The sequence below is a fragment of the Gracilinanus agilis genome, chromosome 2 (assembly GCF_016433145.1).
Source record: "Gracilinanus agilis isolate LMUSP501 chromosome 2, AgileGrace, whole genome shotgun sequence".
In the NCBI taxonomy this organism is placed as follows: Eukaryota; Metazoa; Chordata; class Mammalia; order Didelphimorphia; family Didelphidae; genus Gracilinanus; species Gracilinanus agilis.
In genome coordinates, this window is record NC_058131.1 from 240,616,041 (window position 1) to 240,638,956 (window position 22,916).

At 42.6% G+C, this 22,916-nt stretch overlaps 1 protein-coding gene and 1 long non-coding RNA gene across 2 annotated transcripts in view; one reads left to right on the forward strand and one right to left on the reverse strand.

The window, feature by feature from the left end:
* LOC123237119 overlaps positions 1-12,505 on the forward strand; it is a 48,056-nt gene extending 35,551 nt beyond the window's left edge. Inside the window, exon 3 of the long non-coding RNA XR_006505453.1 lies at positions 12,406-12,505. This is a non-coding gene — a long non-coding RNA (uncharacterized LOC123237119). The remainder of the gene's footprint in view (positions 1-12,405) is intronic.
* On the reverse strand, positions 3,640-16,281 carry R3HDML (R3H domain containing like). The gene is made up of 5 exons (XM_044663804.1): positions 15,915-16,281; positions 12,684-12,802; positions 10,620-10,752; positions 8,715-8,830; positions 3,640-3,772 (listed from the first exon to the last, which is right to left on the reverse strand). The coding sequence occupies exons 1-5, from the start codon at positions 16,173-16,175 to the stop codon at positions 3,640-3,642; spliced, it is 762 nt and encodes a 253-aa protein (XP_044519739.1). The 5' UTR covers positions 16,176-16,281.
* Between the last annotated feature and the right edge of the window lie 6,635 nt (positions 16,282-22,916).

Here is a 22,916-nt window from a genome sequence, read left to right on the forward strand (position 1 = left end):
CTTTCTTTCTTTCTCTCTTTCTTTCTTTCTCTCTTTCCTTCTTTCTTTCTTTCTTTCTTTCTTTCTTTCTTTCTTTCTTTCTTTCTTTCTTTCTTTCTTTCTTTCTTTCTTTCCTTGCTGCATGAAATTTGGAAAGTAGGATTTAATGCTTAGCATATAGAATTTCAAAACTAGAAAAGACTTTAGAATAAACTGTCAGAGCTGGGAGGGAAGAACCTTAGAGTTCAAGGAGAAAGCACTGGGTTTGGCTCTGCTACTTATTTGTTTGGGCTTGGGAAAATCACTTTATGGGAACATAAAATGATAAGAACACTCCTTCTTCAGCTCCTTTGCTGGATCCACATTATGTCTTCTATTTTTGGTTATACTCCAAGGCACTATCTTGGGATCTCCAATTTTCTCTTTTTCTACTCTTTTTCAAAGATTGTATCAGTTCCCATAGGTTTATTTGTTTTCTCTGCAAGTGAACCTTATGCAGGTGAACCTTAAATTTGTATATATGGACTTCTCTTCTAAATTCCAATTTTGAGAATTACTGGACATTTCAAACTGGATATCCCATAGCTAAAAAAAATTCCAGACATAAAGCAAAATCAAAGAGAGAAAGAATGATCCAATTCTTTTATAACAACTTCTAAGAAAAAAAAAAGAGTGTTTAATTCTGGAAAAATCATCTAGGCAATGATTCAGTAGTAGGGTGAAGTGGGCAAATAGGAGCGGTTGAATGGTCCTGCTCACCAAACTGGCCTGATAATGCTATACTATATTCATTTTTTAGCTATCTACATAGGTACATGTTGACTTTTCCAATAGAATGTCAACTTCTTGGTTGTTTTCATTTTGTCTTTGCATCCCCACTGCTTGTCACAATGCTAGATGCATAGTAGGCCCTTAATAATTGTTTATTGATTGATTGAAAAGATAATTGGTATGGTGATGAAAGGAACTCCAAGGGCCACCTAGTCTGGTCCTCTCATCATACAAAGGAAGCTGAAGCCTGGGCAGGTTAAGTTACACAGATAGAAATCATTTCAGCATTTAAACCCAGGTCCTCTGACTCAAGAACCAGTACTTTTCCCCCTTGTCGTTCCCCTAGGTCTCAGTGTCTTTCTCTTTAAAATGTTTGGACTAGATACTCTCTAACATCCCTTCCAACTTTGTATCCTGCCATCTCATGGTCCTGGGTCTGCCATGAACTTCTATAATCTCGAAATCACAATCAAAGTAATTTGACTTCCTTGAGACTATTTCCTAATCTTTAAAATGGGAATAATAATATTTACATATGTACCTCACAGGGCTACAGTGAGGATGAAAACAAAATGTAATTTGGGGTTTTCTTGGCAAAGATTCTAGAGTGGTTTACCATTTCCTTCTCCAGCTAATCTTCCAGATGAGGAAACTGAGGCAGAGTTAAATGACTTACCACAGTGTCATGCAGCTAGTCTGAGGCCAGATTTGACTCAGGTCTTTCTGATTCCAGGCCCAGTTCTCTGTCCACTGAACCACCCAGCTGCCCTTTGCAAATTGCTTAGTAGGCTATTCTTATTTTCCATATGAGAACACTGGAGCCCCAAATGGAAAAGGGGGTCAGGCTTATATTGTATTAATTTCCTTTGTATTAATAAAAGCATGGAAATGTATTATGACCTTGATGCCCTATATATAAAATTAAGTACCCTACAAGCATGTATACAGGATGTCTCAAAAGTCTTAGTGAGGTTAGAAGCTATTAAAGCTTAGACTTTTTTTTTTTAAACCCTTGTACTTCGGTGTATTGTCTCATAGGTGGAAGAGTGGTAAGGGTGGGCAATGGGGGTCAAGTGACTTGCCCAGGGTCACACAGCTGGGAAGTGGCTGAGGCCGGGTTTGAACCTAGGACCTCCTGTCTCTAGGCCTGATTCTCACTCCACTGAGCTACCCAGCTGCCCAAAAGCTTAGACTTTTAAAGCACTATGACTTTTGGACACCCTGGACATACATGAAGAAACATATGTACATATATTCCTACAGTTGTGCACATACTCTGTTCTTTGAAATCAAGGGCCTAATCATACTTTTGGGGAGCCTCCACTTCCTGGGTCCCTTTTTGCCTCACCCCACCCCCCGTTTCAATCTTAGAAGCCCAAAAAGTCTTGTAAGACCCAATCACCAAGCTTCTCACCATTCTCCTGTTAGTCTATCCCCCATCCCCACCCTTTCCCCCCAACTACGTTCCATCCCATTTGACCACCAAAGGAGATAGGTCTGGGATACTTTAGAAAGAATCAATCCAACTGCCTCTTCTGGTCCCTTTATTGAGGAAACTCCAGAAGAAAAGTCCATCGTTGTCAGGGTGATGAGCTTTGGATGGCACCTATGGGTTCCTGGCACAACTATGGTTCATCCATAGCTGGGGTCATGTTAATAAGTGTCTATGTGTGTGTGGGATAACTATGGTTTATGGGTCTTTTGTGGGATATCAGAGTTCTCCAACAGGAAGGAGGCTGTTCCCCAAGACAGTTACCTCACCCTGGGATTTGTCTCTCCCTTCCCACTTTATATCCCAGCACTTGTTGAGCAGACCTGAATTTGTGCATCTATGTATAGGAATGTCTGAAAGGGATGACAACCACTTCTGCTTAGATGTGAGCTGCTGACTTGGCTACTAGACGCCACTCCAATCATGGTAGTGAAGGAGGTAGGAGAAGAGCTTATGAATAGGATGGGAGAGTTAGGAAGGGATGACCTAGGAAGTCGATGTGCTAATAAGTTTTTGGATTCATGCCTTGAGACCTAGGTTCAAATTCTATACTTGTGTGACATTAGGCAGATCATAGTTCCCTCATCCTTAGAATAGAGGGGAAAAGTTGGATTGGGTGGGGGGAGGGTTACAAAAGTCTCTCTCAGCCCTAAATCTGAGGTCTTCATTCTCAGGTCAACTTAGGTATTTGGTTTTTCAGGAGAGCTGTTTTGTTCCTGACCCTGCCACTAACATAATATGTGACCTTAGAAAAATCATTTCCTCTCTTTGGGCGTCATTTTCCATTTCATGAGGGGGTTGGATTAAATCAGTGGTTACCATTTAGTGGTTCATGGATCCCTTGGAAGTTTCAATGGTGGTCTGAGGGACTTGAGTAAAATTCTTTAATGGCATCTTAAGCAGTAAATAATTGCAAAATATCATGAATAACATTAAATTGCCTTGGCAGTTCACAACCTTTTTTGTTGTTGTTGTCATTGTTGAAAGGGCTTTAAGGAATATAAACTGTTAGGACTACTGGACTAGATGATCCCAAAGGTCCCTTCAAGACCTGACCATCTAAAAAACTGGATAAACCTGAGATGAGAATCAGAAAGAATCAGCAAAGCTATGACCTACCTGAAGGCAAAGAAAAACAAAGTATAACTGGGAAGTAGGATATTGATGGTCTTGTCTTCTACCTGGTCTTTGCTAGGACTGCTGAAATGAGGTCCTAAAGAGGATGACTGGCCTAGAGTAGAGAGGTGGGGTGGGGTAAGGACAGCCAGAGGTGATATCCCCATTATAAATAACTATTCTACTCTACATAGTCACTGTATTTTGGGTCATGTGGCACCCTTCTGGAGTGTTGGCTGGTCCTGTCCTGTCTGGGGAGCCCAGACCCAGCTCTAGAGGGATTAGAACCAGATAAGTCGATTGGATCGAAGCCCAGCAAAACACATGTTATTGTTGCAGCTTCCACCATAACTGGGGGGACAGGCTGAGCAGGGTTTCCCCATCTTGTATGGAGCTTCTCCAATCCAGTTGCCCCTGGAAAGAGAAAAGGAAATTGTGGGACAGGAACATAAAGGAATATTGTTGGCAGTTGTAAGATATGAAAAATTTGAGAAACTCAGACAAATCTTGGAAAGAACCATACGAAATGTTGTAGAATGAAGAAAACAGAACCAAGACACCACAGTTCCATTCATGTAAATGAAAGTAACCCTTAAAAGAAGCTATGTTTAGATTAATTGCAATGAACAATCTTGGTTTTAGAGAATAAAAGGTGAGATACACCCTCACTTCCCCTCTCCCGCATTGCAATGGGAAGGTGGGAGACTACAGGTAAAGAAGGTTGCATACACAGATGGGACCTCTTGATCACTTCACTGGTTTTGCTGAAAATTTTTCCTTTCTTATAAGAGAAGGTTCCCTGGGTTGGAGTATATTGGGAAATGAACATATTGTTTTTCTAAAGGAAATAAAATGAAGAAGATCCAGAAAGTCAAGGAAGAGCTAAATCAGTCTGTTGTCAATGCAGGAAAGTGCTCATTCCCACAAGTCTCTCTTTTCTCCACTCTGACTTATAGGCCAATACCAAGTTACTATTCCTAAATCACACCCGGGATCATCAGCCCTTCCCTCCTCAAGAGTCTTCAGTGGTTCTCTAGTACTTCAAAACTTCAAAATTCTGTGATTTCAACACCAATCCTGTCTCCCCACTTTAGTAGATAGTATCATGAATTGTTATGGCCATTCTTCTTATGATGAGCCTCTCTAAATATAACTAAACTGATTCTCAGATGGAGGATCTATGGTCCATCTCCAGGTCTGTACCCAAAGCCTTTCCAACTTAGTAGAACCTGCCAAAGTTTTTAATCCAATTGAATGTATAACCTTCATGAATAAGAGTTACAACCATAACAGGATTATGTATTATATCTCTGTTGTCCAAGGACCTTACAGAATAATTAACTCCTTTGATTGGCATTCGAAGCCCTCCACAGTGTAGTGTGTAACACCAAACTACCCTTTCAGACTTCTTAGCCTCATTTTCCACTAGTCCTTTGAATATTCCTGGGACTATTCACTCTCTCTCAAAAAAAACAAACAAACCACAAACCCTATTTCTACACTTTTACTCAAGTTATTCCCATTCCCCACTGGAATCTTCCCCTCTCCTTTCTACATCCCTGAATCCTTCCCATCCTTCAAGACTCAGCTCACAATCTCTGGGGATCCTCCTTACATTACCCCAAGACTTCAGTTATCTCTCCTCATGCTAAGCTCCTATGGTCCAAATTGGTTAGTCCATTCAGTGGGTGCTTGAACTACTTGAAGCTTAGTGGGGTTTGCACATGTGTCAGTTTTGCCTTCCTAACTAGACTATGAACTCCCTAAGGATCTTTGTATCCTCTTCCTCTCACTTTGCTCAGAACAGGCAAATCAACAAATACTATTCATTGGTTAATAAGTGATAAATTCCCTGGCCTTCATCCTCCAAGGGTGATGAGATCTTTCAGGGGAAATTTCTAAATTTGGAAGTTCTGGCATCAGGAAGAAAATAAATGCCAGCATGGATAGATTTAGAAGGGGGCTAAGACCAGGCAGTGAGCACTTAAAGGCCATTTATCTAATTGGCAATGAAAAAAATATTTATAGCAACTTTTTGTGGTGGTAAAAAATGGCGGTTGAATAGATTCTAGGATATTAATGTGATGTAATACTATTGTGCTGTAAGAAGTGGTTTAAAAATAAAGAGAAGACCTGGAAAGACATATTGTAACATCGTTTTTATAAAAATGAATGTTTTAAAAGATATTTATAAACTTGATGAAGAATGAAATAAGCAGAACCAAGAGATATTTTTTTTTACAATTTAAGAGCTCTAAAGGAACCAAACAAAAAACTTGGATCAATACAATGGCCATCCATGGCTCCTGAGGACCATTGAAGAAACCTGCTAATCATTATAGTGAGGGATGGATTTAGGGGGGAGAATGAGACATTTGTTTTGCTTAACTATACATATTTGTGATAAGAAATTAGTTTTGTTAAAGTGAAATGGAAGTAGGAGAGAAAGAAATTAAATTTCTGTTGGGGTTTTTAAAAATAGAAATGGAGTGCTGCAGATGTGAAATGTTACAAGCACCAGATGAGATCACAGTATTATTAGTTTAATTCAGCTATCTCACTTTCTTACAAGATGCCTTTCCTGAAGAAGGAACTGTCTGTAAATGTATGGAATGTAAAAACAAAACATATCATTGAAACTTAAAGTGGGAAGGAAGGAAGGAAAGAAGGAAGGAAAGGAGGAAGAAACAGATGAAAGGAAAGAAGGAGGGAGGGAGGGAGAGAGGGAAGGAAAAGAAAGATGGAAGAAGAAGGGAGGAAGAAACCTACTAGAAATGAACAACATGGAATAACAGAAAGAACCTGAATCTAAGTCCTTCTTTTTACTCACATAGCTGTATCCTTAGACTTGCCCTTATTTATCCCCCCTCATTTGGATGACTGCAATAGTTTTGGTCTCTTTGCCTCAAGTCCCTTCCCACTCTAATCAATCATCCACACAGCTGCCAAAATGATTTTTTTTAAAATGCAAATCTGATCATATCACTCTTCTACTCAATAAACTTTAGTGACTTCATATTGCTTTTAAGAAAATACAAATTTTCTTATTGACTTTTGAAGTCCTTCACAAAGTAGCCCTAGCCTGTCTTTTTTAGTCTCGTTGCATATTACTTCCTTTCTTGCACTATATGATTTAGTCAAATTGACCTTTCCAGAGAACTTCATCTTCCATCACCATACTTTTGCACTGGCTATTCATTATGATTAGAATTCCTTCTTTCCTCATTTTCACTTTGTAGAATCTTTCTCTTCCATGAAGATACAGCTCAGTCACCAACTTCTATATGAAGCCTTTTTGTGATTCTCTTTAAATTGCTGGTGCCCTCTCTCCCTAATTACCTGGTATTTAATTGACCTTCAACTTACTTTGCATCTATCTGTCTGTCTGTCTGTCTTCTTTTTTTACCCTTAACAGAATATAAGCTCCTTGAGAGCAGGGTTTATTTTATTTTTTTAGTCTAAGTGCCTCAGCACCTTCAGCATTGCTTCACACACAGTAGGAGCTTTACAAGTGTTTGTTTGAATGATGATTCTGAAGTCAGAAGGCCTGTGTTCAAATACTGGTTCTACTATTACTAGCTATATGATTTTGAGTATGTTATTCCCACTCTCTTAGCCTCAATTTACTCCACTGAAAAATGATTAATGGGTGTCAGATAAAAGTGGTGTCTAAGGTCCTAAAGTCCTATTCTAATATTGTATCATCTAGGACTATGACTTCCATGGAGTTATATTTTTAGGCTATTGGAATTCTTTCTACTCCTCATTACCTAGAATATTAATGATTTGGCAAAATTGAACTCTTAAATAAGCATATTTTATAAAATGAAGTCTACTTCTACAATGATTTTCACTGAAGGAAAAAAAAGATCTGTGTTTGTTGAGGAAAGTGGTTATGATGGTGGCTAGCCCCAAGGAAGTTAAGAATTATAGAGCCCCAGGAGTATCTGCCTCCAGTAGTTACAGAATTTCTATAACTTTAGGATCTTCCTTTAGCCATTGCTTACATTCTTATCCTTCTCCCTGAGACCCTAGGAATTTCTTTCACACCTGGGGATTTAGTGAGTTCACACTACAGGCTCTCAAAAGTGTGAACCTTTCTTTTTGCCTGGGTCTACAGGCTCCATTGTGTTGGAGAAGTTGCCAAAGCTACCTAGATCTCTCCATGAACTCCTTCACCTATTGGCACAGCAGCCACAACTACAAACTTGAGCCAGGCTTGTGGAATTCTTTTTCATGGAATTTGAATTGTTTGTGTAATAGGACTAGGTAGCGCTACCACTCCAGTATCCTTGCTAAGAAGACCCCATGGATAGTGATGGTCCATGGGGTTATGAGTTAATTAAATTAATTTCCAACAATCCAAGAATTCTGTTTTTATGAAGTTTATTAATAATCACTTGAAGTAAAAGGAATAAAAGGGAAATAAAAATTTAAAAAAAGGTAATTATCTAACAAAATTAAGACCACATGACTAAGTTCTCCTTGCCTGTTTAAAAAGCTCGCTCCACCAAAGCCAAGACAGGAAGACAAGAGAGCAAGAGGCGGGACTACACCAAATTTATATCCTCCCTACCTCAGCACATAAAGTGAGGAGAGTGGGGTGCTGGGAATTGTAGTTTTTAACAGATTCTAATTACACAAAGGTCAGACATAAAAGAATGACGGAAGAACAGCAACAACAATACCATCCTTTGCAAGTAGGTGACCTCCCAACTAATACATAATATAGCCCAGTTTAACACTTCCTTTGATTGTATTATGTAGTCATGGATGTACAGAATTATATTGTCTATGTGGCTACTCCTCTCCCAATAAAAATAAGACTTAGAAATTTTTTTTAAACCCCTACCTTCCATCTTAGAATCAATACTATTTATTTGTTCCAAGGCAGAAGAGTGGTAAGGGTTAGGCAATGGGGATCAAGTGACTTGCCCAGGATCACACAGGTAGGAAGGGTCTGAGCCAAATTTGAACCCAAGATCTCTAGACTCTAGGCCTGGCTATTAATCCACTGAGCCACCTACCTGCCTCTAAGACTTGGAAATTTTAAAAGAATTTCTTCTATGGTTTCAGCTCATTTGGTGATGAGCTTCTCCAAACTTAGCTAGTTTGATTCTTGGATGACAGACATTAAAGCCCAAACCTGAAGGTTTTCCAGTTTAGTAAAATACACCAGAATCCTTGAGAACCCAGAAACAAATCTTTGTTCCCACCACAGTAAGGCATCAGAAGGGGATTCTCATGGAAGATTCCTATTATGCATTAAGTGCCGCTTCTCTCCCATATCAGACCCAGACTTTACCTCCATGCAGCTGCCCCTTACCTCTGCATTCCCTTCTGCCTAAGAACTTACTTGATGGCGTAGTTGCATACCAGGTACACCGCCTGGCGCCAGGTATTCCCCCAAACGCTGATATTTTTGCAGGTGTGGAGAGCACAGCCTAACCGGCTGGAGGATGCCCACACCATCTGGGAAGGAACAAAGAAAAGAAGCATTGGAGGTTCACCAGAGCATTCTACTCCCATGCCAGGCTCTGGGTGCAATGACTTCTGGGGAGGGGTCATGGGAGAAGCTGCTAGGTTTGGTGTTTTTCCTTGATCTGTAATGAAGAGATCTAATCCAGTTTTGTTGTAATGTGTCATGACAGGGGACCTTCCATTGTCCCCACTTTGATCTCAACTAAGTTTCAGGCTGCTCTGAAGTTAGAAGTTCATTGGGAGTAAGCAGAGACATTTCAAAGGCCCCAATGGCTTTCAGATATATTTCACTCTAATTTAACATATGAAAATCCAATCTTTCATAAAATGTAAATTTCAGTGTAGCTATTAACAAATTATAAATAATTTTTCATTTTTAGAAGAATTCATTGAGGGGCATCTAGGTGACTCAGTGGATAGAGAGCCAGGAGGCCCTGGGTTCAAATTTGGCATCAGATACTTTCTAGCTATTGTGACCCTGGGCAAATCACTTAATCCCCATGGCCTAGTGCCCTAGCCCCATGATGGTGAACCTATGGCACATGTGCCAAAGATGGCATAAAGAGCACTGTCTATGGGCACAAGGCTGCACCCCCACCCCAGAGTTGGTCACTAGAGATGAAGAGAGGCTCAGACTGAACTGCTCCCCTCCCCTTCTCCATCACATCTGACAACATTTTTTTCACATCCCCTGTCCCTCTGCCCAGCAGCCAATGGGAGCACACAGGGGTAAGGTGGGTAACTCACAGGAAGCAGAGCTGGAGGGGAGCAGAGTGCTCAGGCCATTCCCCTTCCCCTTTCTATACTCACTGAGAACATTCCTCATTTTACCCACTCTCCATCTAGCAGCCCAAAGGGACTGTTTTCTCCCTCCTTGTATGGAATAAGGGGGGTGGCATGCAGGCACTCAGTGCGGGGAGGGGTGTGGCACAGCACACAGTCTCTAAAAGGTTCACCATCGCTGGGTTAGCCCTTACTGCTCTTCTTCCTAGAAACCAATATACAATATTGGTTCTAAGATGGAAGGCAAGGGTTTTTTCTTAAATGAAGAAGAATAATTCATTGCAGTACTTCTTTAACTAATGAGTCCTCTAGTGCTCTTACAGTAGGATTTGATTTATCAGAATTCAATTTACTCTACATATTCTTCTCTAGCACAAAAATTCTGTGACTAATTTTTCAGAAGCACGTCTATTTAACAAATGGACCACAGAACTATTAAAAAAACCCAGGCAAATCCCTAATGGAGACAGCTAGGTGGTACAGTGGACAGAGTGTCAAGCCTGGAGTCAGGAAGACTCATCTTTCTGAGATCAAATCTAGCCTCAGAAACTTATTAGTTATGTGACTCTGTATGACATTTAATCCTGTTTGTCTCAGTTTTCCCATCTGTAAAATAAGCTGGAGAAGTAAATGATAAACTACTCCAGAATTTTTGCTAAGGAAACCACAAATGGAGTCATGAAGAATTGAACAGGACTGAAAAATGAATAAACTTCAATTAAAATCCCCTAGTAATATTATTTCCCCCATTGAACTGCTAGCTTCTTGAAAGACAAATCTGTCTTACTTTTCTATTTGTACTTCCAGAGCCTTAGCACAATGTCCTTTTTACATAGTAAATGCTTAATCAATTCTTTTTTCCTTCCAAATCCACCATTTTTTCTCTTTTCTTTTCATAATGCTCAAGAGATGTGTCTGTCCCTCTAAGGTCAGCAAAGGACCAGGTTATCTCTTCTGTTCAACTGGGCCTCCCCTTCTTCCCCAACCCTGGATGTACCTGAGTGTAGTGGGTGCACACAGGGCCACTACAGTGCCATGGACAATGGGGGCTGCAGTCTCTTGGGTTGGGAAATGAGTAGTGTTGCTTTTCTTCTGACCAAGATTTTACTAGATCCAAAACTGATCGGTACCTGGTAGTGAAAGAAAAGGCATAATAAGGAAAGAAAGATTATGAGAAAGATGGAATAGGAAGAATCGTGAACTGAGAGCCAGGAAATCTAGGTTCTAGTTCCAGATTTTACATTCTTTTACTGAACCATCTTGATAATTTACTTCTCTTCTATAGGAGAGTTTTCTCATCTATAAAATAAGAAGGCTGGATGAAATAGAAGATCCCTTCCTCAGTGCTCACAAAAAGTTTACTAAACCTAGTGTTTGAGAGGCTAGATATGAATAACAATTTTGTCACTACCTATATGACCTTGGACAAATTACTTTATCCTTTTGGGCCTCAGTTTCCTCATCCATAAAATGAGAAGGTTGGATAGATGATGTCTGCTTTATATCTATGATCCTATTGGGTTCTAAGCTTTTCCAGGTCCAATATTCTATGTTCTATTTTCCACATTCTATATTCTATTCTCCAATATTCTATGTTCTTTATTATTATTATTTTAAACCCTTACCTTCCACCTTAGAATCAATAGTGCGTATTGGTTCCAAGGCAGAAGAGAAGTAAGGGCTAGGCAATGGAGGTTAAGTGACTTGCCCAGGGTCACACAGCTGGGAAGTGTCTGAGGCCAGATTTGAACCTAGGACCTCCCATCTCTAGGCCTGGTTCTCCATCCACTGAACCACCCAGCTACCCCCATTCTATGTTCTAATATGGCTTTCTGCTTGGACATTCTATGACTTTCTGAGGTAAAAGACCAGGTTCTTTGGAAAGAGAAAACTAGAATCACTGGAGGCAATGAGCCACAACCCCTCCTCAGACCTAATCTCAGACTTCATGAAGAAGATTATAACTTTTAGTATTTTAACATTCTTGAACTAAGAAAAGTTCCTTCAATTCAAAGGACCTTCTGGGGAGGACCCAGGACCTTCTCTACAACTCTTGATTAACCATACTATGGGAGGAAGCAGTAACCAATAATCCCAATAACAATCTCTCACTTATGGAAAGGATGGAGAGGAGATATGATCAGTGGCAGCAGGATAGGGAAGGAAGTAGAGATGAAATATTTATCGTATTGCATCATGAATGAAGTTTACATAGAAAGCCGGAGGCCTGTCATTTTGGCATTAGGAAATAAGTACATTAGATGGAAGAAATCCAGCACGGGAAGAGGAAGGATATCAAAGAAAGATATAAAGGTCTTAAATGGATTAAAAATATTTATGCCAGCAATTTTTGTGGTGGCAAAGAATTTGGAAAAAGAGGGATGCCCATCAATTGGGGAATAGTTGAACACATTATGGCATATGAATATAATAGAATACTATTTGCTGCAGAAAATGAAGAAAGAGACAGTTTCAGAGAACCTGGGCAGACTTGTATAGACGGAAGTGAGCAGAATGAAATGAAGAATTTACTATATGAAACAAAATCAGAAAAGCAAACAATTTTGAAAGAATTCATATCTCTGCTCAAAACAATGATCAATCCTGCTCCAGAAGACTAATTTAGAAGAATGTTGCCTACCTCCTGACAGAGAGGAGATAGATTAAATATAAAGAAAGAAACATATTTTTTGACATGGTCAATCTGGAAATTTGTCTTGTTTGATTTATTGTCCATATTTGTTACAAAAGTTTCATTTTCCATTTTTCTTTTCTCCCTCTAGGACGTGGAGAACAAGAGGGAGATGACTGAAGAAATTAAAAAAAAAATCCAGGGGGCAACTGGGTGGCTTAGTGGATTGAGAGCCAGACCTAGAGACAGGAGTTCCTGGGTTTAAATCTGGCCTCAGACACTTCCTAGCTGTGTGACCCTGGGCAAGTCACTTAACCCTCATTGCCTAGCCCTTAACCACTCTTCTGCCTTGGAACCAATATACAGTAGTAATTCTAAGATGGAAGGTAAGGGTTTAATAAAAATTTAAAAAAAAATCCAATCACTCACCGACCAGAATGGATGGAGAGGTTCTGGCCCAAGAATTTAATCAACTGTGGGGGCCCATGGTCCCAGATACACCGTGTTGCCCAGGCTTCAGCTGATCTGGCCAGCCTTTCATCCCAGACCTAGCAGGAAGAGTCACAGAATATAAGAATTAGAAAAAAAAAAACTGTAAGGAGATCCGCCCAACCAGTGCCTGGTAGGAATTTTCTCTTCAAATAGCCATTGAAAGCCTCTGTTAACAGGAAGCCCCTTCTTTGTCTCTACAAGGGATCCCATTCCACATCCAAATAGCTCTGATTGTCAGAAAATAATTTCTCAAGTTGAATTGTGAAAGCTGCCTCTGCCAGTGGTCCATCCCCTCTTCCAATCATTCAGTCAATCAATCAATCAATCAGTATTTACTAAGTGTCATCTAAATGGGCCAGGCCTTGTGCTAGGTACTGGGCATTTGAATGAAGCCAGAAAGGGAACAGCCTTCCAGATGGTTTGTTAGGAGTCAAAATGGCTTGCACACGCACGTCAAATCAATATAAGATTGCTTCTTGTCTGGGAGGGTTACAGGGTGGGAGAGAATGAGGAGAGAAGAAGGGAGAGAATTTGGATCTCAAAACTTTTTTTTAAAAGAATATTTAGGGGGCAGCTGGGTGGCTCAGTGGATTGAGAGCCAGGCCTAGAGACAGGAGGTCCTTGGTTCAAATCTGGCCTCAGACACTTCCTAGCTGTGTGACCCTGGGCAAGTCACTTAACCCCCATTGCCTACCCTTACCACTCTTCTGCCTTGGAGCCAATACATAGTATTGACTTCAAGACGGAAGGTAAGGGTTTTAAAAAAAAAGAAGAAGACTATTTTAAAATTGTTTTTAAATGTCATTGGGGGAAAATAAAATACTAAAAAACCAAGTGAATGAATGTATCCTGAGTTGCAGTAAAAGTTAATTGATTAATTAATTGAGCCTGAAAATGAAAGAAAGAACATGACTTTAGAACATGTAAGTAAACACAGAACATGGAAATTTCAAAAGGGAGCCCTGGAAACAAGGGGAGAAATTGTGTGGGGTGGTTGGAAAAGCTCATTCAGGAGGTCGTACTTTAGTTTTGAAGGAAGCTGAAGACACTTAGACAAATATAATAAAATACTTGATAGTAGTGATCATGTCTCTCCTTTCCCTACATCTTTTATCTAGTAGACCAAAAGACTACCGAGACATCCTCAAGAATCAATAGGCAGGTAGTGGTAGAAGTTAATAGAGGACTACTCTGTTGGAATTTGAACCCAGGTCCTTTGACTCCAAAAAGATATTTCATTCCTGGCCATGGGTTCAGTTTCAAGAGCCCTGGACTTGGAAGTGAAAGACCTGGGGCCTAGTGCTGGCTCTAGCAGAAGGGACCTTGGAGCAAGTCACTTAAACCAAGAAGAGGTCGTGTGTTCTAAGGGAATGATTGATCTTGGGGCAGGAGCTAGATCTAGGTTTGAGCAAGTTGCTCCACATCCCTGAGTCTCAGTTTCCTGGTCTATAAAATGGGGAAAATACTAGTGCCACATACCTTACAAAGCATTTTGTAGTTCCTAAAAATGCTATTAAAAAGAGGGTTATTGCTTTTATTCTTTTCCTATAAGAGAGGGCAAATTGAGGGAAAGGAACTTGCTGAAACTTGGAGGCAAATCCCTAAATCCATTTCTGAGTCTTCCCAATGACAGACACCCTACTGGGCACGTCTTCCCCTCTCCCTCCCCCTCAGGCCCCATGGCCATTTCCTGCTTTGTCCTGGACCTCAATGAATGAACCCCTCCTTCCAGATAGAATTTCTCCTCCCTAGGAGTAGGAGACACGGGCCATTGTGAGGACCCTGCAATCTGTTTCAGAAGAGATATCTAGGAAGTGATTGGATGACTATCTCTTTGGGCTGGGGTTGGGACAATTGGCCAGAGGGAGGGACTGAGATAAAGCCAAGGACCTTGCTGGCCCAGGAGGTCTAGGATTCTGAGCTCTGGAAAAGGCCTCCTACCTCTGTCTCCTGCCCCTCCCAGCCCAGCGGGGTGGTCCCTGCCTATCCCCTCAATCATGCATCCTCCCTCCAGGGAAAGGTCGTTTAAACCCCGAACTTTTTTTTTTTAAAACCCTTACTTCTGTCTCAGAATGGATATGATGTATTGGCACAAGAGTGGGAAGGGTGAGGCAATTGTGGTTAGGTGACTTGCCCAGGGTCACCCAGCTAGGAAGTGCCTACTTAGATGCCCCGTGATTGATGAACTTAAAAAAAAATTTTTTTTTTCAATTTCTCACCTTTCATCTGGTGCTAAGGTGTTAGGCATGGGAATGAAGCCAGAAATGGAACAGCCTTCCAGGTGGTTTGTTATGGGTCAAAATGGCTTGCACACACATGTCAAATCAATATAAGATTGCTTCCTGTCTGGGAGAGTTGAGGGATAGGAGAGAATGAGGCGGGGAGGAGGGAGAGAATTTTGATCTCAAAACTTTTTTTAAAAGAATATTTTAAAATTTAAATAAAATAAAATATTTAAAAATTTAAAAATACATGTAATTAGGAAAAAATAAAATAATAAAAAAGAAGCAATACTTTGCTAATATCGGTTCTAAGGCAAAAGAATGGTAAGGGCTGACAACAGGGGTTAAGTGACTTGGCCAGGGTCATACAGCTAGGGAGTATCTGAGATCAGATTTGAACCCAGGACTTCCTGTCTCTAGAGTTGGCTCTCTGAGCCACCCAGTCCATGAACTATTTTGACAACTTTTGTTTAAGTACAATTGATTTCCATTTTAACCCTATGTATTTTATTTTATTCATTTAAAAATATTCTTCTGAGATGACTGCTCAAGGGGTCCAAGACGCATAAAAGTTAAGAATCCCTTCCTTGTCAAAATAGAAAGAATGACCAAATGTAGGGCAGGTGGCACCAGCTTTGGCAAGGGGTGAAAGTCTTGACCTTGGAGTCAGGCCTGCTGCTTCAGATTTGCAGCCCGGCCTCTGACTTATTGGCACCTGTTCCATATCACTTTCCTTTTTCTAGGAAGCCTTGGCTGTCCCAAACATAAACTGGGAATATGAATCCTTGTCCCTCTGCTCACGGCTAGGGTTGTACAATTAGACTGGCTGGAGCAGGCTAGGAAGAGGGAAGGGTACAGAAGAGTATCTGAGCCCATCCTGACACTTGGCCTGGAGAAAGAATGCAGAAGTCGATGAGAAGGGAATGAGCAGGAAGTGGTCACTCACCATGTATTCCATGTTGGCGGCAGGTGGGTACACCCGTGCCCTGATGCGGTTGTGATAGTCCAGTAGTGCATTCATGTCCCGGGCTGAGATATGGCGCTTCCTTCGGGGCCTGGCCATGGATGGAGCCAGGGCCAGCCCAGAGTGCATGGCCCCAGGCTGGGGCAGCTCCAGTGTGCTATTGGGAAGCACCAGAGCATCCACCCTCTGGCTCCCCCAGAAGAGCAGGCCAACAAGGCACAGAGGGCCCTGCAGCAAAGGCATGGCAGACAAGGGACCCGATCCTCCCAGGCTGAAATGCTTCCCCCTCAGGGTCAGAACAGGATCTCTACAGGTTATGGGGCACACAGGGAGAGAGACACAGAAACAATGCTGATCAAAACCAATCTCTAGGAAAGCTCCCTCCCTAGCAGAAAACTGCCAAAAGATACTCCCATGCACCCCCAAAACAGAATTCTAAAGCAGACTATAGAACTTAGACAATAGGACCTTAGAACATAAAAATTGGAAGGACTCATTGGATTATAGATTTAGAGCTGATAAAGATTTAACATGTCATCTAGTGCAATCCACCCATTTTGTCGAAGAGCAGACCAAGGCCTAGAAAAATTAAATGATTCTCCTAAGGGTACAGCAAAGACAGGAGTATCTGACTTCATTTACAATAATGTCTCTAACACAGGAGCATCCTCTCTGAAAACAACCACTACCGGCCCCTTGTCATACCTCTCCCCTCCTCCACCTTGATGAATCAAAGAGAACAAATGTTCCAGGTCATATTTTCTGCCAGGGAAAAGCTCTGGGTCTGTTCCTGCTGGGGGCTCCAGATGTGGAGGAAATTTGAACCTGCTCCTGTCAGGGTTCAGTTTCTCCCCTACCACCTTTTTAACTCTCCTTCCCCCAATACCACAAAGTTAACTTCTATCCAATCCCAAATGGATTCAGCTCCCCAATGGGGGCAGGAGGAGGAAGGGGGTGGATCCTATCTCTTGGTTTCTAAAGTCTCCAGTCCTCTTAGGCTGCATCCTTCCTGAAGGATAGGAAGGATGGAAGAGAATATAAGGGAAGAGGGGAAGAGGGAGAGAGGGAGAAAGAAAAGAAGAAGAGAGAGGGAGAGGGAGAGGGAGGGGGAGAGAGAAAGAAAGAGAGAGACAGAGAGAGACAGAGAGAGAGGAGAGAGAGAGAGAGAGAGAGAGAGAGAGAGAGAGAGAGAGAGAGAGAGAGAGAGAGAGAGAGAGAGTTGGGGATGCTGGGCCCAGTTTGCATACCGAGGGGAGAGAGCCAAAGCCGGCTGAGGAGCGCCGGTTGGCAGGGGAGCCGCTGAGGCTGCTGCCGCCTGGCTGGGGAGGCAAGCTGACCTCTTCAAACACTGTAGCTGGCCCTGGTGTGAGTGAGGATTTTAAAACAGGCAGGTCTTCCAGGCATCTGATGGCATCTGACGTGTGCTTAGCCTCCTCCCCACCCCAACTCCCATCCCCACCTCCACCCCAATCCCAATCCCTCTCCTCTTTCCAACTCAGGGAAAGACTTAAGACTCAGGGTTTGGAAAGTGTGCTTTCTGCCAGAAAATTTATGGGCTTTTCCCCTCCCCATTCTTCTCTCTCTCTGTCTCTCTGTCTCTGTCTCTGTCTCTGTCTCTGTCTCTGTCTCTCTCTCTGTCTCTCTCTTTTTCTGTCTCTGTCTGTCTGTCTGTCTGTCTGTCTGTCTCTCTCTCTCTTTCTGTCTCTGTCTCTCTCTCCCCCCTCACCCAGACTACTCTTTTCTCCTCTTCCTCATTCATCCCATGCGTACTTGGGCTTGGGCTAGTCTGCTCTACGTATGAGATGTGTGAGGATAGGAAAATGTGAATCAGATTTCATTCACATTGAAGTACTGAAGAATATCCATGCTAAGACACTGCCAGAGAACAGAGAGTGTCAGTGATGGTTAGAATGGGTGTTGGAGTAGAGAACAGAGAATATCAGAATGGCAGAGCTGGAAAGGGCCTTAGAAATAGAAGATAGAAAGTTAAAGTTGGACGGGACCTTGGGCACAACCTAGTCTTCTATTATGGGAGCCAGAGAGGCTCTAGCCCAGAGTCACTTTACATGAAAGTATTTTTTTCTATAGTGGTTCTGTTGGGTTATTCATTCAGCTGTTGCTTCACCATCTGAAGTAATGGGAGAAGAAAAAGGTTCTCACAAAGGCTTCCTTGACAGCTCTGATGGTTATGAAGTTATTCATCATATCGAGGCCATCCATAGATGGTAGGGATGGACCCCGTACTAGTAGGACCTTTCTCACCTACTCCCCCTAATAGTGTGTGTTTAAGGGATGGATCTCAGAGAGTGGCTGAGAAGTTATGACCGTGATCAGCGCCATCATCGTTCCTTGCATGTATCTGGGGGCTTACTTAAAATTTACAAAGTGCATCTTCAGCATTTCATTTGGTTTGGGTTCTTTCAAAGAACCAGAGGAAGGACTCCAGCGTATTGAGAAGATTCCCCACTGATGATTTGTGAAAAGACACAATGAGAAAGTCACAAGACTGAAAGGTGTGGCGGGATGGTCATTTGCTTTGGTGGAGACAAACACATCTGTTAGATCATAGGTCCATCCAAGTGTCTCATTTGATCCTTTTAAGATTCCTATGAGGTGTAGAGGACAGGAATTAGTATAATTCCCATTTCACAGATGATGAAACTGAGACCTAGAGAGGGAGCATTACTAGCACAAGGGCTCACAGTGAACTAACAGTAGGGTAAAGACTTGGACCAACCTTTCCCAACTGCCCATTCAGACCTTTTTTCATTACACCATGGCTGCCTTATATTGTTTTTTAGTGACTTCATATGTATATTTGTCCCAGTGAAGATTATGAGTTCCCAGAGGAGAGCCAAGGCTGTGTCTATTATTTCCCTCACGTGCTGAAAGCAGGGATAGACACAGAAAAAAGGAGTTCAGTAAACACTTACTGAATTGAAAGCTGACGGCTCCATCTGCCTTGTTGGCAGTATCTTCCTTTTCCTCACTCTTGCCGAAGACTGAGTCCAGGCTGCCCTGTCTGAGTCTGGATGCTTCCCCCTCTGACCTTCCTCAGCATCTTTAGGATCCAGAGCTGAACACACAGGAGGGGACCTGAAGAGGGCTGGAAGGGATGAGCTTCAAGCTCTACTTTCTCCCAGACACCCCTTCCAGACACTCAGAATTCCCAGCCCGGGCAGGTCCCCAGCCTCAGCTCCCACAGTCCAGACAGCCCTGGCTGCCAAAGCACACCCTCCCTGCAGAGAGAAGCAGCCTCTTCTGCCCAGGGGGGAGAAACAGGGGGAAAGCTGGGATCAGTGGCAAGGAGGAGCCAGAGCCGTCCTAGCTTGGCAGGTGTGAGCCCCAGACTGAAACCAAGAGTTGAAGTAGGCAAGCTAAAGCAGCCACCTAAGACACAACACAGAGGGAGCCAAACCAACAAGAGACACTTTGTAACAGGACTCTTTCTTTATAAATGCTCACATTTTGAATGCCAGACAAGCCTGTCCTCTGTAGCCCACAGAGAGAGAGTTGGGGAAAAGTCAAATGGTCTGGGTTACAGTGAAGGCTCAGAAACTCCAAGGGCTGATCACACAGGGGAAGCCCAATTTTCACACTTGGCTTAAGGGTGAACATATGTCTTGACTCAGCTCTGGTTCCAGCATCCAGAGCAGCTCCTGGCTGTCTGAGCAAAGCTAGCTGATTGCCCTGGACTGGTTGGAGCTGGAGAGGAGAGAAGTTGTCAGGGAAGGGGCAAAGAAAGTTGCTTTTTTTGAGAGGCAGAGTGGAGTTGTGGAAAGAACATACCAGTTTTGTGGTTTACAATATGTGTGACCTTGGGAGAGTCACTAAAGTCTCTTTGGGACTAGATTTCCTGATCTGTAAAAGAAGAGGGTCAGGTTAGATGATTTTTAAGGTCCTTTTCAATTTCGATTCATCATAGGCTATCCCTAATACCTATTTTACTTTCACTGATCAAGGGCACCTTTAATTGTTCACTTAAAGAGAGTTCATCAACCTGAAAATAAAGATCTTTTAGGGTTTGAGGATAGGGGCTCACACAGCAGGACTGGCCCCTGTTTAGCAGTCCTTAAAACCTACCCTTTCTCATGAAGTGGTCTAACCCTGGAATATTTTTCCCCTCTCTCTCTAGATCTATTGAATTCCTAGCTATTTCTTAAGTGTTCTACCACTCCCTGTATTGCATATCCTAGTTATCTGTATTTGTGTTCTATACCTGTCCTGGGATATCTGCTCCTCAGGGCCAAAAATGTAAATTTACATCTCCCCCAGTGCTATGTACACAGAAGGCACTCAACTATTCTCTGTTGAATGATTGAATGAATGGTTCTACCTTTGGATTCTAGATTCGGAACCCCTGAGGGGCAGGAACATCTGTCCCATTTCTACATTTTAAGAACAGGCTTAGCCTTATCCCATCCTCTTATTCAAGGGATCTGTCTGGGTCTGGAGAATCCCCTCCTTAGAAGATTATAGAAGATGGAGAATCCCCTCCTTAGAAGATCATAGAAGACAGAGAATCCACTCCTTAGAAGATCATAGAAGACAGAGAATCCCCTCCTTAGAAGACCATAGAAAAATGGAGAATCCTCTCCTTAGAAGATCATAGAAGACAGAGAATCCCCTCCTTAGAAGACCATAGAAAATGGAGAATCTCCTCCTTAGAAGGTTATAGAACAACGGTCGGCAACCTTTTTGGCCGTGAGAGCCATAAACGCCTGCGGAAGGAGGAGGATGGAGGCAGAAGGCGCTGGAATATGGGGCAGGGGCTGAAGGCCCCCCTGGGGCACATCCTAGGGCTCTGCCCAGACTGGCTGGTCTGGAGGTGGAGCCAGATATGGCTCGAGAGCCATACGTTGCGGACCCCTGTTATAGAAGATGGAGAATCCCCTCCTTAGAAGATCAGAGAAGTCAGAGAATCCTCTCCTTAGAATATCCTAGAAAATGAAGAATCTCCTCCTTAGAAAATCATAAATCTTCAAATTCAGAAGGGATCTGAGGACATCAAATGTTATCACTGGAAGGGACCTTGGAATAAAGGAGGTGGAATGCCAGGGCTTGAAGGAAACTTAGAGACTATCTAGTACAATCCACTCAGTTTAGAGAGAAGGAAACAGGCTCAGAGGGAAAGCAATTAACAGTAGGAAGTCAGTGGCAGGGTAGGGAGGGCTTGGCACCCCTGGCCTCCTGAATCCTGGGGCAGTTCTCTTTAAGGGGCAGGGAGGCAGGGAGCTGGGAGAGAGAAGTACAGTAAATCTGGCTTCCCTCAGGAGCACAGCTGTGGCTTGAGTTGTTGCCTGCATCTTGTGCCAGAGCAAAAGGAGTCCATAGGCTGGGAGGTGGGAGGGCTCACCAGACCGTGAAGCATTCCGAGAAGCAGGCTGCTCAGAAAATAAACCAACCTCACCCCCCCCCAACCCTCGAGGGCCTCTCCTTCCCTTTCTTCTTGTCTTTTTGGTCCACCTGCACCCAGATTCAGACACCTGATACTATAACTCTTCCCCTTAGAAACCTTCAGAAAACCATATGCCATTATTTCTGGGGAACAATACAGTTTTATAATATGGGAAGGCATTTCTGTTCATCCTTGCAATGGGAGCAAGGACTCAGATCTCTCTAAGCCACTCTCAGTTATCTAGGAGGCTCCCAGGTCTTGTTACTGAACCCCTTCAAGGACATGGAATTCGACAAATCAAGATGACATTTATCAACCGCAAGTACAATAAAAAGCACGAATATGTGCGAGGCATAAAGGCAGAAGACACACACGAAAACTCAGCAGCACCCTGACACTACATACATGCCACAAATCCACAGCCCCCATATTACTTATATACCTGAACCAACTACAGTCACTCTTATCCCCCACATACACGGTTCAAATCCTCCAGTTTGTATCACCTACTCCACCCTCGACCTCATCACAGATTATTTTGTTGTTCAGTTGTTTCATTCATGTCTGCCTCTTTGTGACCCCATTTGGGGTTTTCTTGGCAAAGATACTGGAGTGGTTTACCATCTCCTTCTCCAGCTCATTGGACAGATGAGGAAACTGAGACAACCAGGGTTAAGGGACTTGCCCAGGGTCACACAGCTAGATGAGTCTTCCTGACTCCAGACCCGGCACTCTATCCACGGTGCCACCTAGATGCCCAACACAAATGATAGGCATGTAAAAATTATCCTCTGTGTTCCACTCACAAGTTAGTCGATATTTATTAAGGGCCTGCTTACTCCACGTAAGGCCCTATAACAATGTGGCAGCACCTCTAAATGTTACACAAACGTAGATAATCCCTTAGTTCTGTTTAAACATGGACTCACAAATACACCCTAAAAAATAAAGATGCAAAAGGGAATATATGTTCTGATAGTATATGTCCGGAGCAAGAAGCACTTTCCTATAGCTAGGAGCTAGAGCGGTGTCATGGAAAGAACGATGGGCTAGAAGCCCGGAGACCTGGGTTCCAGGCGGGTCTCCAACACAAACTCTCTGGGTGACTGGGTCGGGGTATTTCCCTCCTCTTCCTCAGTTTTCTCCCTTTCAAACTGAAGACAGCAGACTAGATCATTTCTAGAGGTTCTTGGAGCCCTGCCCTCCCCAGATTCTATGATACAGCCCTTCCACTACTGGTTAGGGGGTTCCGTTCCAAGTATTTCCCCATACACACAATGTTATAAATGGTGGTCAGGTTTCCAGGCCAACCAACACCAATGTCTATTGAAAACAGAGCGCAACTGAATGCAGTATGGCTATAGGAACAGTACTGTAGAACTTAACCATCTTGAATAATAATATTTCTATGGAACAATACAGCTTTATAATATGGGAAGACATTTCTCTCCTTCCTTACAATGGGAGCAAAGACTCATCTCCCTCTGAGGTTTCTATGGGGGCTCCCAGGTCCCATCGCAGAACCTCCTAAGAACGTGGAATTCGAAGAATTCAATATGACATTTGTTAATCGCATGTACAATAAT

Excerpts from the sequence above, each read along its gene's own strand:
- R3HDML (XM_044663804.1), bottom strand. The coding sequence starts at position 16,175 with ATGCCTTTGCTGCAGGGCCCTCTGTGCCTTGTTGGCCTGCTCTTCTGG. Across the intron at positions 12,803-15,914 it reads CCGCCAACATGGAATACATG|GTCTGGGATGAAAGGCTGGC; the intron begins GTGAGTGACCAC and ends TCTTCCTGCTAG. Across the intron at positions 8,831-10,619 it reads TGTGCACCCACTACACTCAG|ATGGTGTGGGCATCCTCCAG; the intron begins GTACATCCAGGG and ends GTTCCTTCCCAG.